Source organism: Telopea speciosissima, chromosome 5 (genome assembly GCF_018873765.1).
Source record: "Telopea speciosissima isolate NSW1024214 ecotype Mountain lineage chromosome 5, Tspe_v1, whole genome shotgun sequence".
NCBI lineage: Eukaryota > Viridiplantae > Streptophyta > Magnoliopsida > Proteales > Proteaceae > Telopea > Telopea speciosissima.
Genome location: NC_057920.1, coordinates 57,310,888 through 57,331,912, shown reverse-complemented (window position 1 = coordinate 57,331,912; position 21,025 = coordinate 57,310,888). Strand labels below are relative to the sequence as shown.

At 41.3% G+C, this 21,025-nt stretch overlaps 1 protein-coding gene across 1 annotated transcript in view; it reads right to left on the bottom strand.

Annotated features, from left to right (window-relative positions):
* Nucleotides 1-21,025, bottom strand: part of LOC122661708 (nicotinate phosphoribosyltransferase 2-like) — an 81,847-nt gene that overhangs the window by 47,021 nt on the left and 13,801 nt on the right. Inside the window, exon 6 of the mRNA XM_043857207.1 lies at nucleotides 660-735. Coding sequence (XP_043713142.1) covers nucleotides 660-735 — 76 coding nt within the window. The remainder of the gene's footprint in view (nucleotides 1-659; nucleotides 736-21,025) is intronic.

Below are 21,025 nucleotides of genomic sequence, written 5' to 3'. Positions count from 1 at the left end.
TACCCTATTTTTTGCCAAAAATTGCTTTAGGAAAAGAAGGTATTACCTCAAAATGTGAATCTTCAACCAATCTCCCTCAAATCCACCAAATGTTGGTTGTAGATGACTTGCACAAGGTTAGAAGAGCTTGTTCCACAAAGAATTGGATGATGAATGGCCAAAGTCCACTTAATTTGAGTTTTTCCTAAGGGCAGGTTTTGCACAAAACGAAATGGCACGACTGACTCGGACCAAAATTTCAACCGAAACTTTCAAGTTTCAGTTGAAATTATGAATATATGCAGAGTCGCAAAATTATGAATATATGCAGAGTCGCATCCCATTTCATGTCGGTTCAGGTCGAAACCAAAATATTTTGGTCTGTCTCGACCGATACCAGCGACTTCTTGAACTTGTTTTCAACTACTATTTCACAAATTGTATCTTCAAGTTCGCTTTGTGTGTAATGAAATACAAGGTGAACCACAACAATTATAAAAATAGAAAAAAATTTACCTAAAAAAAGTGCGATAATAGGGCAAGTGGAATCACAAAATGAGCCGTTATCAACACAAATTAAAAAAAAATATGTAATTATCAAAGCAATCGTGAGGATTTGGATAGAAGAAATAGTGGTAATTTCATATGTTAACTAAGAATTTTCCATCACAATTACCAACCATGAATGAGCTAACGAAGGCATGTGAATGTGTCCCACGAAGTGGTATCCCAAACAACCTTCCAGCAGCAACATTGCTGTCCAAAAAATATGCAGATATTACATATACAGAAAATCAACAATGAAAGCCATTGTAGAAGATCGAGAAGGATGTAGAAAACATGATCATTTGAGGAATCATACAGCTCTTGTTTTTTCTCCGTTCTGTACACGAGTTCGCATTGATGACAATTATGATTAAGTTCCATGGTGAAATAAGTTTTCATTACAGATGTCCATAAAAGCCACCTAAGGGGCATCACTTTTTCAATCGCGCTTTGCATCGATGAAATCTTTCCTTTTCACTAACCATAAATTTATATGACAGAAAAGAAAAAGAGAAGAGAAGCAACACAACAACAAGAGTATGCATGCAATTAGAAGTCCCTAACAGAAACAAAATAACAAAGGAGAAAGAGGAAACCCACCCACACAGAGAGGGAGAGAGAGTGAGGCACGCATGAAGCCATAAAACTCTGAAGGCGAAAATCACCTTAAAGCAGAGGTAAACCCCAAAGAAATCCTTGACACAAACTAAATATTGGCAGCACATAAACCAAAAATACCCTTCCACTAAGTGGAGATACACTATTCAAACTCCTCCTAGCATGCTCGTTCCCCCCTTAACATGAGGATTAGAGTCAACGGGTCCTGCTTCACAGATACAGATCCTTCAGGAACCATAATGGGACTGACTTCAATATCAACTGAACCTCTACCAATCACATAATTATGTTCTTCCAGCCATTTAATATACTTTAAACTCCAAAGCATGATGTCCACTCCCAAGGATAAAAACACCTAAGCATTTGCTGATATTAATAAAATTTCTATTTACTTTAATTAATAATGAGTGGGAAACCTCAACCATGATCATGCAAATAGAAGATGGCATAGACAAAAAGACAAGTACTTCAATCAGCATTAAGCATAAATTTCTAACAAGATGCTACTCAAGATTCAAAGGAACTCAAAAGTCTGAGAGAAAAATGGAAAATTTTATTGAATGATAATGAAGAATAGTTACACAATTTAGGAGTGGCTCTGACGGTGATAACTTCAGCGGGAAAGTCATTTGAGATCATTTGGGCACATTGCTAAGGAGGAGTGTTATAGTACATGTGTCAGTATCTGAATAATAGAACCAGTGATCAGAAGAGAAGAGAAGAGATGGGATGGAAAGGGGGACTGCCTAGAGAAGAAAAGTCAATGATCTAGGAGTCCCCCTCCCCCAATAGCTTTATTTATAACCTGGGAATTGCATAGTAGAGGACTCCTTCTAATGGAAGGAATCAGAAACAAAATAAAATTTAATTTAAACCTAAACAAACCAATCCTAGATTCACTAGGATACTAAAACACCAAGTCACAATAGAGGGAAAACTCCCCCTACCATGTTACAATCAGATTGTACCCCACGTTAGAATAGTTAACAATCCCCCTCAAGCAAGAGCATACAAATCTCCCATGCTCAGCTTGACACAACTCTTCCGGAAGGTAGGCCCGAAGAGAGGCTTCGTAAACATATCACCAAGCTGATTAGTAGACAAAACAAATGGAGGTAACAATTAATTTCTTCATGACAGCATCTCGCACCAGCCCAGTCAACATCTGAATAGTAGACCTTCAGTCACCATCTGCATCAGCCCAGTCACCATCTGCCCTAGCCAAGTCAACATCAGAATATCCTACCAGATCAACAATCTGAGGTGGACGATAAATGAGCCCCTTTCCGGGAGCCACTTTAGATATCTCAAGATTCTACAAGCTGCCTCCCGGTGGACCTTTTTTGGTGACTGCATAAACTGGCTAATAACTCCCACAATAAATGATATGTCTGGGCGAGTGACAGTTAAATAAATCAGTTTCCACTAGTCTTCTGTATTGGTGCACATCAGCAAAATCCTCATCTGTAGTAGAAACAAATTTTTTTTATGGAGGTCCATAAGAGTGTCCACTGGTTTAGAGACAAGTATACCAGTCTCAGATAACAGGTCTAACACATACTTTTGCTGTGAAAGACAAATCCCCTTTTTTTATCGAAGAACTTCAATACCAAGAAAATATCTGAGATTGCCCAAGTCCATCATCTGAAGTGTTGATGTAAGACAGGAAATCAACTTCTGGATATTGCACTCTTGTTGGTAGCAACATTGTTACCTGGCGTAGTAAAAAACAAAGTGTGGTCGCTCGGTCTAGTGCAGAGGCTGAATTTTGTGCTATGGCACATGGTATTTGTGAGTTGCTATGGCTCCAGGGTCTCCTTGGTGATTTAGGTCTTCCTGTTCGTCTTCCCATGACACTATATTGTGTCAACAAGTCTGCCATTAGAATTGCTCATAACCCAGTTCAGCATGATCGCACCAAACATATTGAGATTGATCGTCACTTTATCAAAGAAAAACTGGAGTTGGGCCTTATCTGCATTCCTTTTGTGAAGTCCAGTGAGCAATTAGCACACATTCTCACCAAAGGGCTTAGTAGTAAAGTGTTGCATCCAATTTTGTGCAAGTTGGGCATGTGTGATATCTATGCTCCAACTTGAGGGGGAGTACTGCCATGGTTCAAAATCTCGCGATATTTCGCCGAAATATCGCTTAATTTCGCATATCTCGAGCTTACCGAGATGCGAAATCAGGTCGACATGAAAAAATACCATATTTCGTCGATATCTCGTGAGATATCGTGAGATATCTCGTGAGATATCGACGAAATATGGTATTTTGGCTTAAAGTGTCACGTGAAGGGGGGCTTTAATACAATATTTCGCAGATTTCGGTCCATATTTCGACCGAGAGCTGCATTTGCTAAGGAATTTCAGTCATTTGCCTATTCTTCCACTCTTCCAAGCTCTCATCCAACACTCTAGCCATTGTTCAAGCACATTGTTGTCGGATTTTCGCCGGTAAACTCATCGGAGGGTCATCTAAGCTCATCATCCAAGCCTTTTTCCACTATTTAAGGTAAATTCTATTCCTCTAAAACTATTTTTTTGAAAAGACTATGTACAAATTTTGTTGGATGGTGATGATATTAATATATGTTAGACACCGGAGGCCGATCTATAGCCTCACGGTGTCGAAATTTTTCTTCCATATGTATTTTTTTTTTTTAATTTTCTGGTTTTAAAAATTCATTTTCCTACAATTAAAATAGGAAATAATTAGGGGTAATATGACTTAGATGGTAATGAATTAAATATATGTTAGACACCAATGGCCGATCTATGGCTTCACGGTGTCGGATTTATTTTTCTGCTCTTAAATAATTATTTTAATTTTCGCACATACCACTCCATTGGCATCGGATTATGGTGCATCACAACCTTAGGGTGGATATGGATATGGATCATCATCATATGGGCAGTTTAGTGGGGTAGGGGACTATGACTACCAGTCCCAGTCCCAGGGACATACTGGATCATCTTTTGTAGATAACATCTTTGCATACCCTAGCGGACCTAGCTACCAACCTCACCAGCCATACATGCAGCCAATGCCATCGCCTCTTGCGCCGGCGCCAACATCATATCACAGTGGATCATCTTCTTCACGGACTGGATCGATTGGTAACCCTAGTTTATATCTTAGGATAGGTTACCTACAGTATGTTGATGATTCCATTTACGTGACACTTGTGGATGACTTCACTCGTTTCTTCTCCGATTCTATACCGTGGTCCACATATGTCCTTCAAACAGAGAGCAATGGACGTCGACTCCAGCGAAGCATAAGTGGGATTGATCCAGGGAGGCACAGCAACTACTATTAGCAGTTTAGCACTTGTAATTTGTAACTTAAGTTGTGATTTCATTGATCTATGAACTTGTGAGTTATGACTTGCGAGTTGCGAGTCTTGTGACTTACTAACTTTGACACTTAGTGTATTACCTTTAAGGCTTTAAGCGAGTTATTGAATATTATGGAGTTTATGAGAATCATGGCACTCATCAATGTGTATTGGCTTTAACTTGATATGTGATGAAGTTAAATACTATTATTAAATATTAACTGCCTAATCTATGTGTATTTAACTATTTATACATTAGGGTCGGCGACCGTATGTCAATCAAGGGTGCAAGCCCAAAACACCAATTTGAATTCACATTTTTACAATTTTATGGTTTAAATGTGTTTATTAAGCTTAAATAAGGCTGTCCATGAAGTTTCAGGCCTAGATATGGCCAAATACCCCCCGAGATGGACCCCCGAAATATTGCAGAAAAAATGCAATATTTCGGTCATATTTCGCGATATCTCGGATATTTCGGATATCTCGGTAGGCCCGAGATACCGATATATCGTGAGATATAGTACTATGAGTACTGCAATATATGGTGTAATATTGGGTACAGGGGTAGTTTAGTCTTTTCAATTGTTCTCATGTAACCCTACTTCTCTAAATTATAAATAAAGGGGCTAGTGTCATTATTGACACAAGTCATAATTTCCCAAATCCCAACACTATTAATCTTTGAAGGCTGATTGAAGACAATAACTGCTCACTCGATCCAGGTTTCAGCAACTTTTAATGTCTGATTTTTTGGGATTCAAAATCTTCCAACATCCCTTGCTGTACTCTGTTTTTGGGCCTATTTTCAGACCTCCTCAAATTACTTCTGATCCTCCCATCAGATCAGCATTCTATAAAAAATATTTGGGGTTCTCTTACCCTCTCCCAGGGGATCATTCGATAACAATTTCAGACCAATCCAACCTGCAGATCTCTGGTAATTTGAATTCACCCTAAATCTAAAGGTAATTGCAATTTTTTGATATTTCTGCTGCTGCCGATTTTGTTGCTATCCTCCTGGTGTGTTACTACTTACTTCTACTGCTGTTATCTGGGTCTGACATCAAGACTGCTGCTGTTACTCTTGTTATTGTGATTGTTTCGACATGATGGCTGATCCTAAGCCTCTTCTAGTTGATACAGTTTATGTTCAGATTACCAATATTAAACTCAGTGGGGGTATCAAATTACATGCTATGGGCTTAGGCTGTTCAAGTTTATATACATGCTAAGGGTAAGATGAAAATATCTTACCGGTGATCCTCCTACTTGTGATCTGAAAGACTCAGCTTCTGTTAATGCATATGAGGAGTGGATGCGTGAAGACTCCACCAAGAAAATCTGGTTGTGGAACATTATTGACTCTGCTATTCCCTCTAATGTTATGTTTCACTCAACTGCCAAAGGAGTTTGGAATGACCTTCGTGGAAGTTTCTCTCAAGAAAAAAACATTTTTCGAATATATGAGCTGTATGACAAGATGTTACCTTAACACAGAAAGACAAGTCTCTCAATGAGTACTACAATGAATTCAAAAGTATTATTGAGGAACTTCAGATGCATCAACCCCTCACTACTGATTTGGAGCAACTCAAGACACAGAGAGCTGAGTTGTATGTTGCAAAATTTTTAGCTGATTAAGACTATCAATCTGTGAAGAGTCACCTTCTTACTGAAGAAAAGGTACCCTCTGTCAATGACACCTTTTCCTGGTTGCAGCGTATGTCTACCTCTCTCAAAGGTACTACTACACCTTCTCTGAAGGAAGGTTCTGCTTTTATTGCTACTCGAGGACATGGCTTCTCCAATGGAAGGGATCGTGGTTTCTCCAGAGGCCATGGTCGAGATACCGGTGGCCAGTATTCTAACAAGTCTTCTCGTCATTGCTCTTTTTGCAACAAGCTTAATCATACTGTTGATACTTGTTGGGGTAAGCACGGGAAACCAAATTGGGCTAATGAATTAGCCAACACTGCTACTACTGAGAACACCACCAAGCACGTCTCTACTGGTGACACTACTACCTCTGCATATGGGGTTTCTTCTACTATTTTCATGTATCGAGATGACTACACCCAGATTCTCAAGCGTCTCCAATAGCTTGAGACTATAGTTTCCTCTTCTGCAGCTACCTTTTCCCATACAGGTACTTCTGCCCTTCTTTCCAGTTTTCACTACTTCCACTCCGGGGATTATTGACTCTGGTGCCTCCACTTTTGTGACTGGTAAGTCAGAATTATTTTAATTTTTGTCTTCCCTTAATTCTGTTTCTCCTGATATTCTTGCTAATGGTTCTTCCACTACTGTCACCAGTCATGGTACAGTATCTCCTACTTCCTCTTTAACCTAGTCATCTGTATTACATGTTCCACAGTTGGCATTAAATCTTTTGTCTGTTTGTCAACTCACTAAAATGCTTAACTGTTCTGTTACATTTTACCCTTCATACTATGTTTTTCAGGACCTTCAGACAGGGAGGCGATTGGAGGAGGGCTTGAGCAAGCTGACTTCATTACCTGGATGGCACTGGACCTTCTACAGCTGCTGCTACTACCACTAGTGGGCCATCTCCTTTTCACTGGCATGTTCATCTGGGCCATTTGTCTTTACCTAAGCTTCAATGCATGGTTCCTAGTTGCAAGTCCGTCTCTCTTCAGTGTGAAGCTCACCGATCATCATTTCCTTCTCGTAGCGAACCTCAGCGTCAATCTTTGTTTTCGTGATTTCATTATGATATTTGGGGTCCATATCATGTCAAAAATAGGTTAGGATTTTCTTATTTTGTTACTTTTGTGAATGATCACTTCTGTATGACTTGGGTTTATTTGTTGAAACATTGATCTGAATTCTTGTCCATTTTTAAATACTTTTGTAATGAAATAAAGACCCAATTTCATAGTTCTATAAAGATTTTCTCTGATAATGCTCGAGTATTCTCAGCGTGAAATTACTAGTTTCCGCTTAGATCATGACATTAAACATCAAAGGAGCTGTTCAAACATCCCTCAACAGAATGGGGTGGCAGAACTTAAAAACCACCACCTATTGGAAGTTGCTCATTCTCTTACGTTTCATATGCATGTTCCAAAGAACTTTTGGTGTGATGTTGTTCTTACTGCATGTTTTCTTATTAATCGGATGCCTTCTTCGGTTTTATCAAATCAGTCTCCGTTTTCTATTTTGTTCCCTAATTCCCCCATATTTTCTGTCTTTCCTAAAGTCTTTGGCTGTCTTTGGCTGTGTTTGCTTTGTTCATATTTTACAACCTAATATTGATAAACTATCCTTTCGTTCTGTTAAGTATATTTTCTTGGGTTATTCTTGGACCCAGTCATGCAGTATCAAGCCTGAAGAAGATCCCTCATGCTGTTTTGGTCCACATCCAACCCACAGGGCCAAGAACCAGCCTCAATTAAGCCCAGCCGTGGGTTAAGCTGGCCCGGGTTAGTCCCTGTGATATTATTGCTGGTGGGGCCCATGAAGTCGACTCCAAAGAGCCACCAGACCTGAGTTTAATTTTCTTAAAGTGTCTTTTAATATTCCAACGTGTCTTTTCATTTTCATAGGCTTAGTTAATGAGTAAATTTCTTTTTCTAGGTGCTTTAATTAGACTTTTCAGTTTTCAAGTTGGGTCTTCTAAGTTTCTATGTAGGAATCCAAAAGTTTGGATTAAGTAATTAATTTTACTTGCTATTAGTTTCTAGGTTATTTAATGCTTTATTGGAGTTAGCTTCTAGGTGATTAATGCTTAAGTCCAAGAGTCATTTTTTTTTTCTTTATATACTCATATAATCCAACAATGAAAGAAAGATTTGAAGACTGAATTGAATATTGGATTTCATTAGAAATTAGCAGGTGTGTTTGATCACCTTCTATCCCTTCCCCTCTCCTCAACGTCTTCTCTTCTTCTCTCTTCATCCAAGATCAGAATATGATCTTGAAAGCTCATCTTCTCCCTTTATCCTATCCCTAACCTCCCTATAAACTAGATCTGATCTCTCTACTACAGATTTAAACCTTTTGTCGGCGTCACCCAGAAGGGATACAAGTGTTATGACCTACTCATCGGCAATACGTTGGTGTTGATGTTACTTTCTTTGAGAATACCCGCTTTTATTCCCCTACCATCTCTGCACGAGCTCCTGGTGTAGCTACTGATCATAATACTCCTATTACTATTGTTGTGCCACTCGTGATCGTCATAGTTGTCAAGGCATCGCCTTGGGCATCTTGTTGGTGTAGCCTTGATTTTGGACCCTCTCCAACGCCTTGGGCCACCTATACGCCATGACAACTATGATGCTCGTCCTCTACAGGTTTATACTCGGCGATAGAAGATAATGTTGTCTACTACCGTGCCGGTCTCTTCATTGCCCTCTACAGAATTTGATCCCACTAAGGTCCCTGCTGTGTCTCCTCCTCAATCTGCTCCTACAGAGGTTCCTTCACTAGACTTACCAATTGCTGTCCGCAAAAGCACTCGTTCCTATACTCAAAAATCTCTTGCTGCCTACCCTATTGAAATTATGTTTCTATTTCTCATCTTCCATCTCCGTTACATAATTTCTTTTTACTTATCTATTCAATCCATCCCTAAGCCTTATCTTGAGACTTTATAACTCCCTTGGTGGAATATAGCTATGGACACGGAAATGGAAGCTTTGTTATCTTGTCAGACCTGGACTCTAGTGGATTTACCTCCCGGTAAAGATCTGCATAGTGTCGTTGGGTTTATACGATCAAGTACAATCCAAATGGCTCCATTGAAAGGCTCAAGGCCCGCTAGGTTGCCAAAGGCTACACTCAGACTTATGTTGTGGACTATTTTGAGACTTTTTCTCTTGTAGCACGGTTAAATTATGTAAGGACTGTAAGGTTATACCAAGAGAGAGCTTAACCGCCCAACATAGACTGATGGTCTTGGATATGTACCTCAGTACAAGGCAACGTAAGAAGGCAAAACAAGTTTGCCCTAAGATAAGATGGGGGCGACCTCAAGGAGTCCTCTTTGTTAGAAGTCATGTAATAGGGGTAGTTTAGGAACTAGTCTCATTACTAGTTGCCTTAGTCTGTAATTCTGTTTTTCTTCTTTTATTTCTCTTGTACCTCCCTAGGGAGGTGGATGTAATTCTCATTATTATGATTGAAGTAATATAGGTGTATGGAGAAGTCTCTCCAACACACAACATTACAACCGAAACTATTCTCTTCTCTCTTCTCTCTTCTCTTGCCATCTTCTTCCTCCTCCAACTTCTTCCTTCTCTCTTACTTACCTTCTTAACCTAAAATCTAACTTGGTATCAGAGCTTTAGGGTTTGAGAGTCGAATCCATCTTCTTGCTTCCATTCTTTCCTTCTCTTTGAAACCTAGGGAACAAAGGGTTTCAAGGAGAAGCTTCCTATGTAAGAAATCAGTTGAAAGGAGCATGAAATAGGTTTAATATAACCTATCCCTGTATTTGCAACTGCTGCTTGAGCTCAGATGAAACTCTTTTGTTGATTTGAAGCCTCTCTATCCACTGCTAGAGTTACCGCCAGCTCCAGCTTGAAGTTTCTGTATCTCTCAATCTTGGCATGGGTTTAAGGCTTGGAATGGAGCACTAGAATCACCCAAGGGTGCTTGTCGAGGTCCATGTGTCCCTCCTTGCTACTTGAGGACTCTATGTGAGCAAAACTTTTTCGTGGAGCTCTGTTTTCTGCCCAGGTACAGCCTGTGACTGCTGCTTCCTTTTTTCCTTGCATTTGGAGTACCATGGACTCCTCCCTTGGTTGAGAAGTGTTTATGGATACCTTGTTTAAGGTCTTGGAACTTGTTTGAGTGTTTTTTTGCTACTTGGAAGATGTTGGGTGAAGTTCTGTCCAGGTTTTACCTCTTTTTTTCTGCTGGAATTTACTCCTTGTGATTGGAATCATTATTTGGGTTGAGTGTGTACTGCCCACTTGTCTCTAGTGTTCTTGTTTGGGTTGAGAGTATCTTTTTCCTGCCATCATGCCTGATTCGGATACATCTGTGCTTGGGACTGCTGATTCCCAGCCTACTACTGTTGTTCCTTTGTTGGCTTATGAGAGTACTCACCAACAGATTTCTTTTGTGAAGCTTGATGGTACTAATTACTTAGATTGGTCACGTTCCGTGAGACTTTCCCTTAGGAGTGAGGGAAAACTTGGATATATCACAGGTACTATCAAGGCTCCAGCAATTGGTTCACCTACATTTGATAAATGGGAGACTGAAAATTCTACAGTTATGACATGGTTGATCTTCTCCATGAAGCCCGAGATTGGGCGAAGGTTTATAAGGAAAGAAACTGCCAAAGCTATTTGGGATAGTGTCTCTATGGCTTTTGACAGAGTAGGTGACACTGACAAGGTCTATCAGCTCCATCAAAAAATTCACTCATTGAAGCAAGGTGACAACACTATTTCTGAGTACTATAGTGCATTTCTTAGTCTTGTGGAGGAGTATGACCACTACAGGGACCTTCATTTGACCAACCCAGAGGATGAAGCAAAGGTGTATCTGACTCTTGAAAAAGAGTGTGTCTTCTCTTTACTTGGTGATTTGAACCCTGACTATGAGCCAGTTAAACTCCAGCTGTTAGGCCGGTCTCCCCTTCCCTCTCTTAGTGAAGTCTGCAATTACTTACAAAGTGAGGAGACCCGGCGGCTTACTACGGCACCACCACCAGCATCATCTCATGAGAGATCAGCCCTCCATTCCAATTCTTTTCGGGACACCCGTGGAGGTGGTAAAGGCCCAGGGCCTAACCGTGAGGAAGCCAGTACTGTGGAGACAGTTGGTGCCAGTGGAGTTGGGCGTGACAGATTTAAATGTGATCATTGTGGATGCATTGGACATACCAAGGATAGGTGTTGGTCTCTCCATGGTCGCCCTCCTGGTACGTGTGGTCGTGGTGGCCGTAGAGGGGGAGCTAGAGCTCATTCCGCGACGACTGAGGCTGATGCCCCACAGGATGACTCAACCTTTATGGATGCAGTGGTTCACAGGGTTGTGTCACAGTTGAGCACTTCTTCTACACCTAGTGTGGCTGGCTCCTCATCATCCTCAGCTTTACAGGTCTCCACCTCAGCTTCTACTGCTGCCCAGTCTTGGGTCATTGACTCTAGTACCACCGACCACATGACTGGTACGCCTCATTATTATGATTCCTATACCATTTGCTCTGGTAAGGATGAGGTTAGGGTAGCTGATGGCTCCCTTTCCTCCATATCCGGTAAGGGAAATATCCTTGTGACATCATCTATTTCCCTCACTTCTGTTCTTCATGTTCCCAACCTTACACTGAATCTTTTATCTGTGAGTCATCTGGCTAAATCTCTCAACTATTGTGTCACATTTTTTCCTTCTGTCTTTTTCAGGATTTGGTGACGAAGAGGATTATTGGTAGTAGACGTGAGGAGCAAGGCCTCTATCTTTTTTACCCTTTTTTGCCCACAAGCCACAGCTCATTCTTATGTGTGTGGTCGTAATGATAGTAGTTCTGTGGATTCTGTTATGTTATGGCATCGTCGCCTTGGCCATCCATCTTTTGCTGTAATGAGGAAACAATTGCCTCACTTATTTTCTTCTATTGCCCCTTCTCATGTTTTTCAATGTGAACCATGTATGTTTGTCAAACATTGTCAGTCTTCATATCCTTATCATGGTAATAGAACTGTTGCTCCTTTCCATATTGTGCATACTGATGTTTGGGGTCCTTCCCCTACAACTTCATTATTTGGCTATCGTTACTTTGTGTCATTTGTTGATGATTTTTCACATGCCACATGGACTGTTCTTCTGAAGCATAAGAGTGATGTTTGTGATGCTTTTCAGAATTTTTATCAAATGATTCTTACTCAATTTGAGACTCGCATCAAAATTGTCCAATCTGATAAAGGGGGAGAGTACATGTTTGGTGGTCTTCAATCCTTCTTTACTACTCATGGCATTATTCATCAGCTAGTGTGTGTTGACACGCCCTAACAAAATGGAGTTGCTGAGAGGAAAAATCGCCATCGACTAGAGGTCACCCGTAGTCTCTTGTTTGGCATGCATGTCCCCAAGACCTTCTGGTCTGCGGCTCTTCTCATTGCCTCCTTTTTCATCAATCGCATGCCTGCCAAGCTTCTTAATTTCAAATCTCCCTTGGACATCTTATCTCCCAAGGCCTCTGCTTTTTCTCTTCCCCCTTGAGTCTTTGGTTGTGTTTTTTATGTGCATGTTAACAAATCTGTTCGCACTAAACTTGACCCCAAAGCTCTCAAGTGTCTCTTCCTTGGGTACTCTTCTACTACCAAGGGGTACAAGTGTTACCACCCTTCTTCCCGCCGATGTATCATTTCCAAGGATGTTACCTTTCTTGAGTCTATCCCTTTCTTTGTCCCTTCTCAACATCCTCTTCAGGGGGAGAATTGTGGGAGTGAACAGGCTGCTGATGATTTCTTCCTTTCTCCTCTACCTACATCCCCTTTTATGCTTGACATTGGAAAACACAGGACTGTAGATGTGGTTGAGGAGGTTGATGATCAACCAAGGGGGAATACAGATTTGGTTGTTGAAAGTGGTTCTGGTAAGGAGAAGGATTACCACATTACATACAAAAAAGGTGAAGGCTTGCATAATACAAGAAAGAAGACCTACCAAGAGTCCTCTTCAGATCCAGATCCACATCCTGAGATTCATTCTTCTCAATCCGGTGACATTCCTTCTCCTCCATCTGATTTGGACCTTCCTATTGCTATTAGGAAAGGGAAAAGAACTTGTACTAATCCTATATCCTAGTTTGTTTCCTATGATGCAATTTCTCTAGCAGGTCTTGCCTTTACTACTACTCTCTCTATTGCTTCCATTCCCAAAAATGTCATTGATGCTATGTCTGACCCAAAATGGAGACAAGCCATGTCTGAGGAGATGGTGGCACTTGAGAAGAATGGTACTTGGCAACTTGTGGACCTTCCCAAGGGACGTGTCCCAGTTGGATGCAGATGGATCTACACAATCAAGTATAAATCTGATGGCAGTATTGAGAGATACAAAGCAAGGTTGGTAGCCAAGGGGTACAGTCAAGTCTATGGAATTGACTACCAGGAGACATTTGCCCCTGTGGCCAAGCATAACTCAATAAGAGTTCTTTTATCTTTGGCTGCCAATAAAGATTAGCCTTTATATAAGTTGGATGTAAAAACTGCCTTCCTTCATGGCAACTTGGAAGAGGTAGTGTACATGCAAACTCCACCAGGCTTCAAGATGCCCTCAGCTGAAGGGAAAGTGTGCCTCCTTAAGAAGGCTCTATATGGTCTCAAACAGTCACCAAAGGCATAGTTTGCGCGCTTCCGACAGGCTATTTTGAAGAATGAATATTCCCAGAGCCAAGCTGATCACACCCTCTTCACCAAGCGGAGTAATGGTACTATCACAGTTCTCATTGTCTATGTTGATGATATTGTGGTCACAGGAAATGATACAGCTGAGATAGGTAAATTGAAGAGCTACTTGGCACAGCAATTTGAGATCAAAGACCTGGGTCCCTTGAGGTACTTCTTAGGAATAGAAGTATCAAGGACCAAGAAAGGAATCAACATATGTCAGAGGAGGTTTATTTTTGACTTGTTGACAAAGACAAGGATGTTAGGCTGTAAACCAGCAAGCTCTCCTATTGAGCAGAATCACAAACTAGGAGAGGACTGTGGTCCTTCTCTTGTTGATGCGGGGAAGTATCAAAGGCTAGTGGGGAAGCTTATCTATCTTTCTATGACTCGGCCAGATATCTCTTATGCAGTGGGAGTTGTCAGCCAATTCATGGATGCTCCCAAGAGTGGCCATTTGGATGCTGTGTATCGCATTCTAAGATATTTGAAGTCCTCTCTAGGGAAAGGACTGTTGTATACAAAACACAACCACTTGGGAGTGGAAGGCTTCACAAATGCCGATTGGGCTGGTTCCATTACAGATAGGAGATCTACCTCCGGCTATTGTACCTTTGTGGGAGGTAACTTGGTCACATGGAGGAGTAAGAAACAGCATGTTGTAGTCAGATCTAATGCCGAGGCCGAATTTAGAGCTATGGCACATGGAGTGTGTGAACTCATTTGGCTAAAAAGGTTTGTTCAGGAACTGGGATTTGACACTGAAGGACCCATGAGGTTATACTGTGGCAACAAGGCTGCCATCAGCATTGCTCACAACCCTGTTCAACATGACCGGACTAAGCACATTGAGGTTGATACGCACTTCATCAAGGAGAAGATAGACTCTGGCTGTATTTGTACTCCTTTTGTGAAGACTGGTGATCAGTTGGCAGATATCTTCACCAAGGCTCTTGGTTCTCCTCAGTTTTGTTCTCTCCTAAGCAAGCTGGGAATGCAGGATATATATTCTCCAGCTTGAGGGGGAGCGTTAGAAGTCATGTAATAGGGGTAGTTTAGGAACTAGTCTCATTACTAGTTGCCTTAGTTTGTAATTCTATTTTTCTTCTTTTATTTCTCTTGTACCTCCCTAGGGAGGTGGATGTAATTCTCATTATTATGATTGAAGTAATATAGGTGTATGGAGAAGTCTCTCCAACACATAACATTACAACCGAAACTATTCTCTTCTCTCTTCTCTCTTCTCTTGCCATCTTCTTCCTCCTCCAACTTCTTCCTTCTCTCTTACTTACCTTCTTAACCTAAAATCTAACTCTCCTAGCGTCATTTACCGATAAAGTAGCTCTACAAGGAAAGTGGGATTTTGAGGGAGGTACCAACGAGATGTGGACTAAGATGACGACTTGTATTATGAAGGTTGTTAAAGAACTCCCAGGGATTTCACAAGATATGTGTCTGGCCCCTAGAGAGACTTGGTGGTGGGATGATGAGGTTCAAGCAGCCATTAAGACTATGAAAGCTCATTTTAAGACTTGGAAAAGGACTAACGAGGCAGAGGATAAGGTGAGATATTATGCGGCCAGAAAAGAAGCTCGGAAGATTGTAGGGAAAGCAAGAGAAGAAATACAATGACCTCTATGAAAAACTTAATACAAAGGAAGGGAAAAATACAATATATCAAATAGCCAAAATAAGAGAAAGGAAGAACAGAGATTTGGACCATGTTAGATGCATTAAGAGTGAGGATGGTAGAGTACTAATACGAGATGAGGACATTATGGAGAGACGGGGTGAATATTTCTACAACCTACTTAATGGAGCTATCTTGACCGATAGGATGGATTCGGAAGTGGAGAGAAATAGTCTTGAAGCCAACACACGTCATGGACATCTACAACGAGTTGATGAGGCCGAAGTTAAATAGGCCCCATGAAAGATGAAGGTAGGGAAATCACCGAGACAGGATGAGATCTCAATTGAAGTATGGAAGAGCTTAGGAGCACGGGGGATATCTTGGCTAACCAAGCTGTTTAACAAGATTTTTAGTACAAAGAAGATGCCAGATGAGTGGAGGAGAAGCATTGTAGTCCCGATTTATAAGAATAAAGGTGATATCCAGAACTGCAATAACTACAGAGGCATAAAACTAATGAGCCATACCCTGAAACTTTGGGAAAAAATCATTAAAGTCCACTTAATAAGAGAAACTGATATATCGGAGAACCAATTTGGTTTTATGCCAGGGAGATCCATGATAGAAGCTATTTACCTTTTAAGGAGACTTATGGAAATATTTAGAGCTTACAAAAGGAACCTCCATATGATCTTTATCGACCTAGAAAAGGCCTATGATAGTCCCTAGAGAGCTCATTTGGCATGTCCTAGAGAAGAGAAGGAACTCAAGTAACTATGTGGATATAATCAAGGACATGTATGAGGGCATGGTGACAAGTGTCAAAACTGTAGAGGGCCAAAGTAGTGAATGGGACAATTAGGTTACATCAAGGATCAGCTATAAGCCCCTAGTTGTTTGCACTCATAATGGATGATTTAACCAGGCACATCCAAGATGAGGTCCCTTGGTGTATGCTTTTCGCTGATGCTATTGTTTTGATGGATGAGACAGTGGAAGGGATTAATGCAAAAGCTAGAGTTATAAAGATCAAGCTTGGAATCATAAGGCTTTAAGTTAAGCAAAACAAAGACAAAGTATAAGATGTGTAACTTCAGTCAAACCAGGAGAGGTGAGGAAGTGGTGAAACTTGAGGAGCGAGAGCTACCACAAAGGGAATGCATTAGATACTTGGGATCAACCATTAACAAAGAGGGTGATATAGAGGATGATGTTTCCCACATAATTAAAGTAGGATGGATGAAGTGGAGAGGTGCATTGGGAGTATTATGTGACAAACGCATGCCTATTAAGCTTGATAGTTGAAAAAATCAGAAAATAGAAGAGGAAGAAGAAGAAGAGAACAGAAGAAAATGTTGCAGCCGTAACTATCAATCCATTCAATAGAGACAGCCAAAAGAATACATATACATGTGTATAAGGTTAGGGAAAAAGACGAAAAAGACCTTTGGGCTTTAAGGAATCTCGTGATTAGCGCCTGGCGCTAATCACGAGATCCTATGTGGACCCCACAACAACACCATAACCATAACACTCCCCCTCAAGCTGGAGCATATATATCAATCATGCCCAGCTTGTTACAAATATACTCTATCCTCCCATTACCCAATGATTTGGTAAATACATCTGCAAGCTGCTCTCCAGTTCTGATATGACTAGGAAGAATCACTCCACTCTGCATCTTCTCTCGAACAAAATGGCAATCAATCTCAATGTGCTTCGTCCTCTCAGGGAACACAGGATTGGAAGCAATATGGATTGATGCCTGATTATCACACCATAATTGCATGGGAGTTGGAACCTTGAACCCCAACTGAAGACAATAGCTGCTGTATCCACATTAATTCGCATGTTACTTGCGCCATAGCTCTGTATTCCAACTCAGCACTGGAACGAGCCACCACACTCTGCTTTTTGCTCTTCCATGAAACCAGATTTCCTCCAACAAAAGTGCAGTACCCAGTAGTTGACCTCCTGTCAGTTGGGGACCCTGCCCAATCAGCATCTGAAAACCCCTCAACTCCACTATGTACATGATCTCGATACACAATTCCTCTACCCGGGGCCTTTTTGAGATACCTTAGGATGCGTACAACTACATCCCAATGAGATGTCCGAGGAGATGAAAGACACTGACTGACCATACTCACTGGGAAAGCAATGTCAGGTCGAGTAACTGTCAAATAATTCAGCTTACCCACCAATCTTCTCTATTTTTCAGGATCATCAAGGACATCTCCCCCTTCGGCAACAAGTCTCACATTCTGGTCCATGGGTGTGTCAATCGGCTTAGCTCCAAGCATACCTGTCTCAGTAAGCAGATCCAATACATACTTCCGTTGTGATAGGAAAACTCCTTTCCGAGACTGTGCCACTTCAATTCCCAAAAAATATTTTAATTTCCCCAAGTCCTTGGTCTGAAATTTCTGTTGAAGATATGACTTCAACTCTGTTATACCAACTGAATCATCACCTGTAATGATAATATCATCAACGTACACAATCAAAAAAATCCTCCCTGCACCTGATTGTTTATAGAAGAATGAATGATCACTCCCACACCTGAACATGCCAAAGGCCAAGACAACTTCAGTAAATTTGCCAAACCACGCACGGGGAGACTGTTTCAGCCCATATAAAGATTTTTTTAATTTGCACACCATCCCAGACTCCCCCTGAGCAACAAACCCGGGTGGTTGCTCCATACAAACCTCTTCCTGTAGAGTCCCATGTAGGAACGCATTCTTAACATCAAGCTGAAACAAGGGCCAATGATATGTAGCTGCAAGAGATATCAAAATACGAACAGACGCAAGTTTGGCCACCGGAGAGAATGTATCCAAGTAGTCCTTACCATACACCTGCGCATACCCTTTAGCTACAAGCCTCGCTTTTAAGCGAGCAAGGGAACCATCCGGATTAACCTTCACTGCATATACCCAGCGACAACCGATGGCTGTTTTCCCTGGAGGCAGCGGTACAATATCCCAAGTATCATTCACCTTTAATGCCAATAATTCTTCCTCCATAGCTGTCCTCTAGCCAGGATCAGATAATGCCTCTGTCACAAACTTAGGAAGAGGATGGGCCTCAACAGTAGATAAAAAGGAACGAAATGGAGAAGACAAAGAAGAATAAGAAACAAATCTGGAAATTGGATGTTGAGTACAACTACGGGTACCTTTCCGTTTAGCAATTGGAATGTCAAGGTAAGAAACAACAAGTTCCACTGAAGAGGTAGTTGTGGTAGGATCTGCAGCCTAAGAAGATGTGACAGAGTCGCCAAGAACAGGAGGGGCAGCAGCTACTTGTGGACGACGAACATAGACTTTGGTTGGCGGCAATCCCTGTGCAGGGGCTGGTTGTGTGGGAGCAGGAGCAGAAGTCTGAATTACATACACCAGAAGGTCATCATCCAACTTAGAAACATTCACTGGATCAGCATGGTACGGTGTTAACTCAAAAAAGGAGACATCAACTGTGATAAAATACTTTCATAAGGATGGAGAAAAACAGCGGTACCCCTTCTGGGTACGGGAGTAGCCAAGAAACATACACTTAATTGCTTTAGGATCCAACTTAGATAGCCCTAGTGTATGATTTCGAACAAAGCATGTGCAACCAAATATACGAGGCGGCAAAACAAACAACGGCTCAGTGGGAAACAGTAAGGAATGAGGAATTTCGCCCCGCAAGACCGAGGAAGGCATACGGTTAATGAGGTAGCATGCAGTTAAAACAACATCAACCCAAAAATGTTTGGGAACTTTCATCTCAAATAACAAGGAACAGGTTACCTCCATTAAATGACGATTTTTCCTCTCTGCCACACCGTTTTGTTGTGGTGTGTCAGAACAGGAAGACTGGTGGATCATACCATGCTCTACCATGAATGTAGAAAAGGGAGCAGAGAAGTACTCTTTGGCATTATCACTACGAAGAATTTTCACAGGCACACCAAACTGAGTCTGAATTTCAGAGACAAATGCATAGAAAATAGAAAATAACTCCGATCTATTTTTCATTAAATATAACCAAGTCATTCTTGAATAGTCATCAACAAAGGTGACAAAATATTTAAAACCCAAATTTGACACGACAAGACATGGCCCTCACACATCAGAATGGACCAAAGAAAAAGGAGAAACAGACCTCTTATTGACTCTAGGGGGATAACTCACACGGTGGAGTTTCCCAAACAGACAGGACTCACATTCAAGACAAGAAAGGAAATGGAAACTAGATCTAACTTCTTAAGACTTTCCAAGGACACATGACCAAGATGACAATGAATTTGATGATGTGAAGCAACACTGGAACAAGCAACCGACTGAGATCCATCAAGTAGATATAGCCCCCCTGACTCACGGCCTCTACCAATCGTCTTCTTCGTAGCAAGATCCTGAAAAATACAAGAATAGGGATAAAATGTCACTGAACAATTAAAAGTATTAGTTAACTTACTTACTGACATAAGATTAAACGGAAAATTTGGAAGGTAGAGAATGGAAGACAGGGATAATGAAGAGATAGGATGAACAGCCCCAGTGCCCTTAACCTTGGCTAGAGACCCATCAGCTAAGGTAACACTGGATGATGATGGAGACAAAGAAGAAAAGATACCTGACATTCCAGACATGTGATCTGATGCCCCTGAATCAATGATCCAGGGACGAGAAGCAGCGGAAAGGCATGCAGTGGCATTACCTGTCATAACCAAAGTAGCAGTAGAAGAAGTCGGCTATAAAATCTGAAATTGGTTGTACGGTGCATACTCTTCATCAGACATAACAATCACCTTTCCCTCAAAAGGTTGAGACTGAGGGGCTGGATCACTACTTGCAGTAGAATTAGCGAACTGCTGCTATCCAGACTTTCCATGAAGCTTCCAACAAAACCTCTGAATATGGCCAGGCTGGCCACAATGATGACATGTCCGGACAGTAGCTGATCCATCAGAAGAGGCATTAGACTGCCCATAGCCTTGGCTGTTAGTAGGCTGAAATATACCACAGCCTCCACTACAACCAGCCCCACGTCCACAGCTTCCCCCACGGTAACTACCATCTCCATGACCACCCCCACTAGCTGTATTTTGGGAAACCAATGCTGAATTATCAACTGCTGGTGTGGAGTCACGAGAGTTCTCATGAGATACTCGAAGAACACAAGCAAATGTATCCGTGAGAGAAGCTATGTGTTCACTTCCAAGAATTTGTGATCGGACAGATTCATACTCCTGCCCGAGTCCTCCCAAAAAGCCCATAACAGCCAACTGTTCTCTTTGGATTTGCATCTGTTTCACATCCGAAGAGATAGGAAGAAGAGCATTTAATTCTTCATACAATCGCTTAAAATCAGCGAAATATTGGGTGATAGAACGCCCCTTTCTCTCAGTCCTGTAAAACTCCTGTGACAACTCATAAATCCTTAATAAATTATTTTGGCCTGAATAAAGAACTTCCAAGTAGTCCCATAAATCTTTCACAGTGTCAATATGAGTGACCAAATCCACAACATGATTCTCCATCGAGT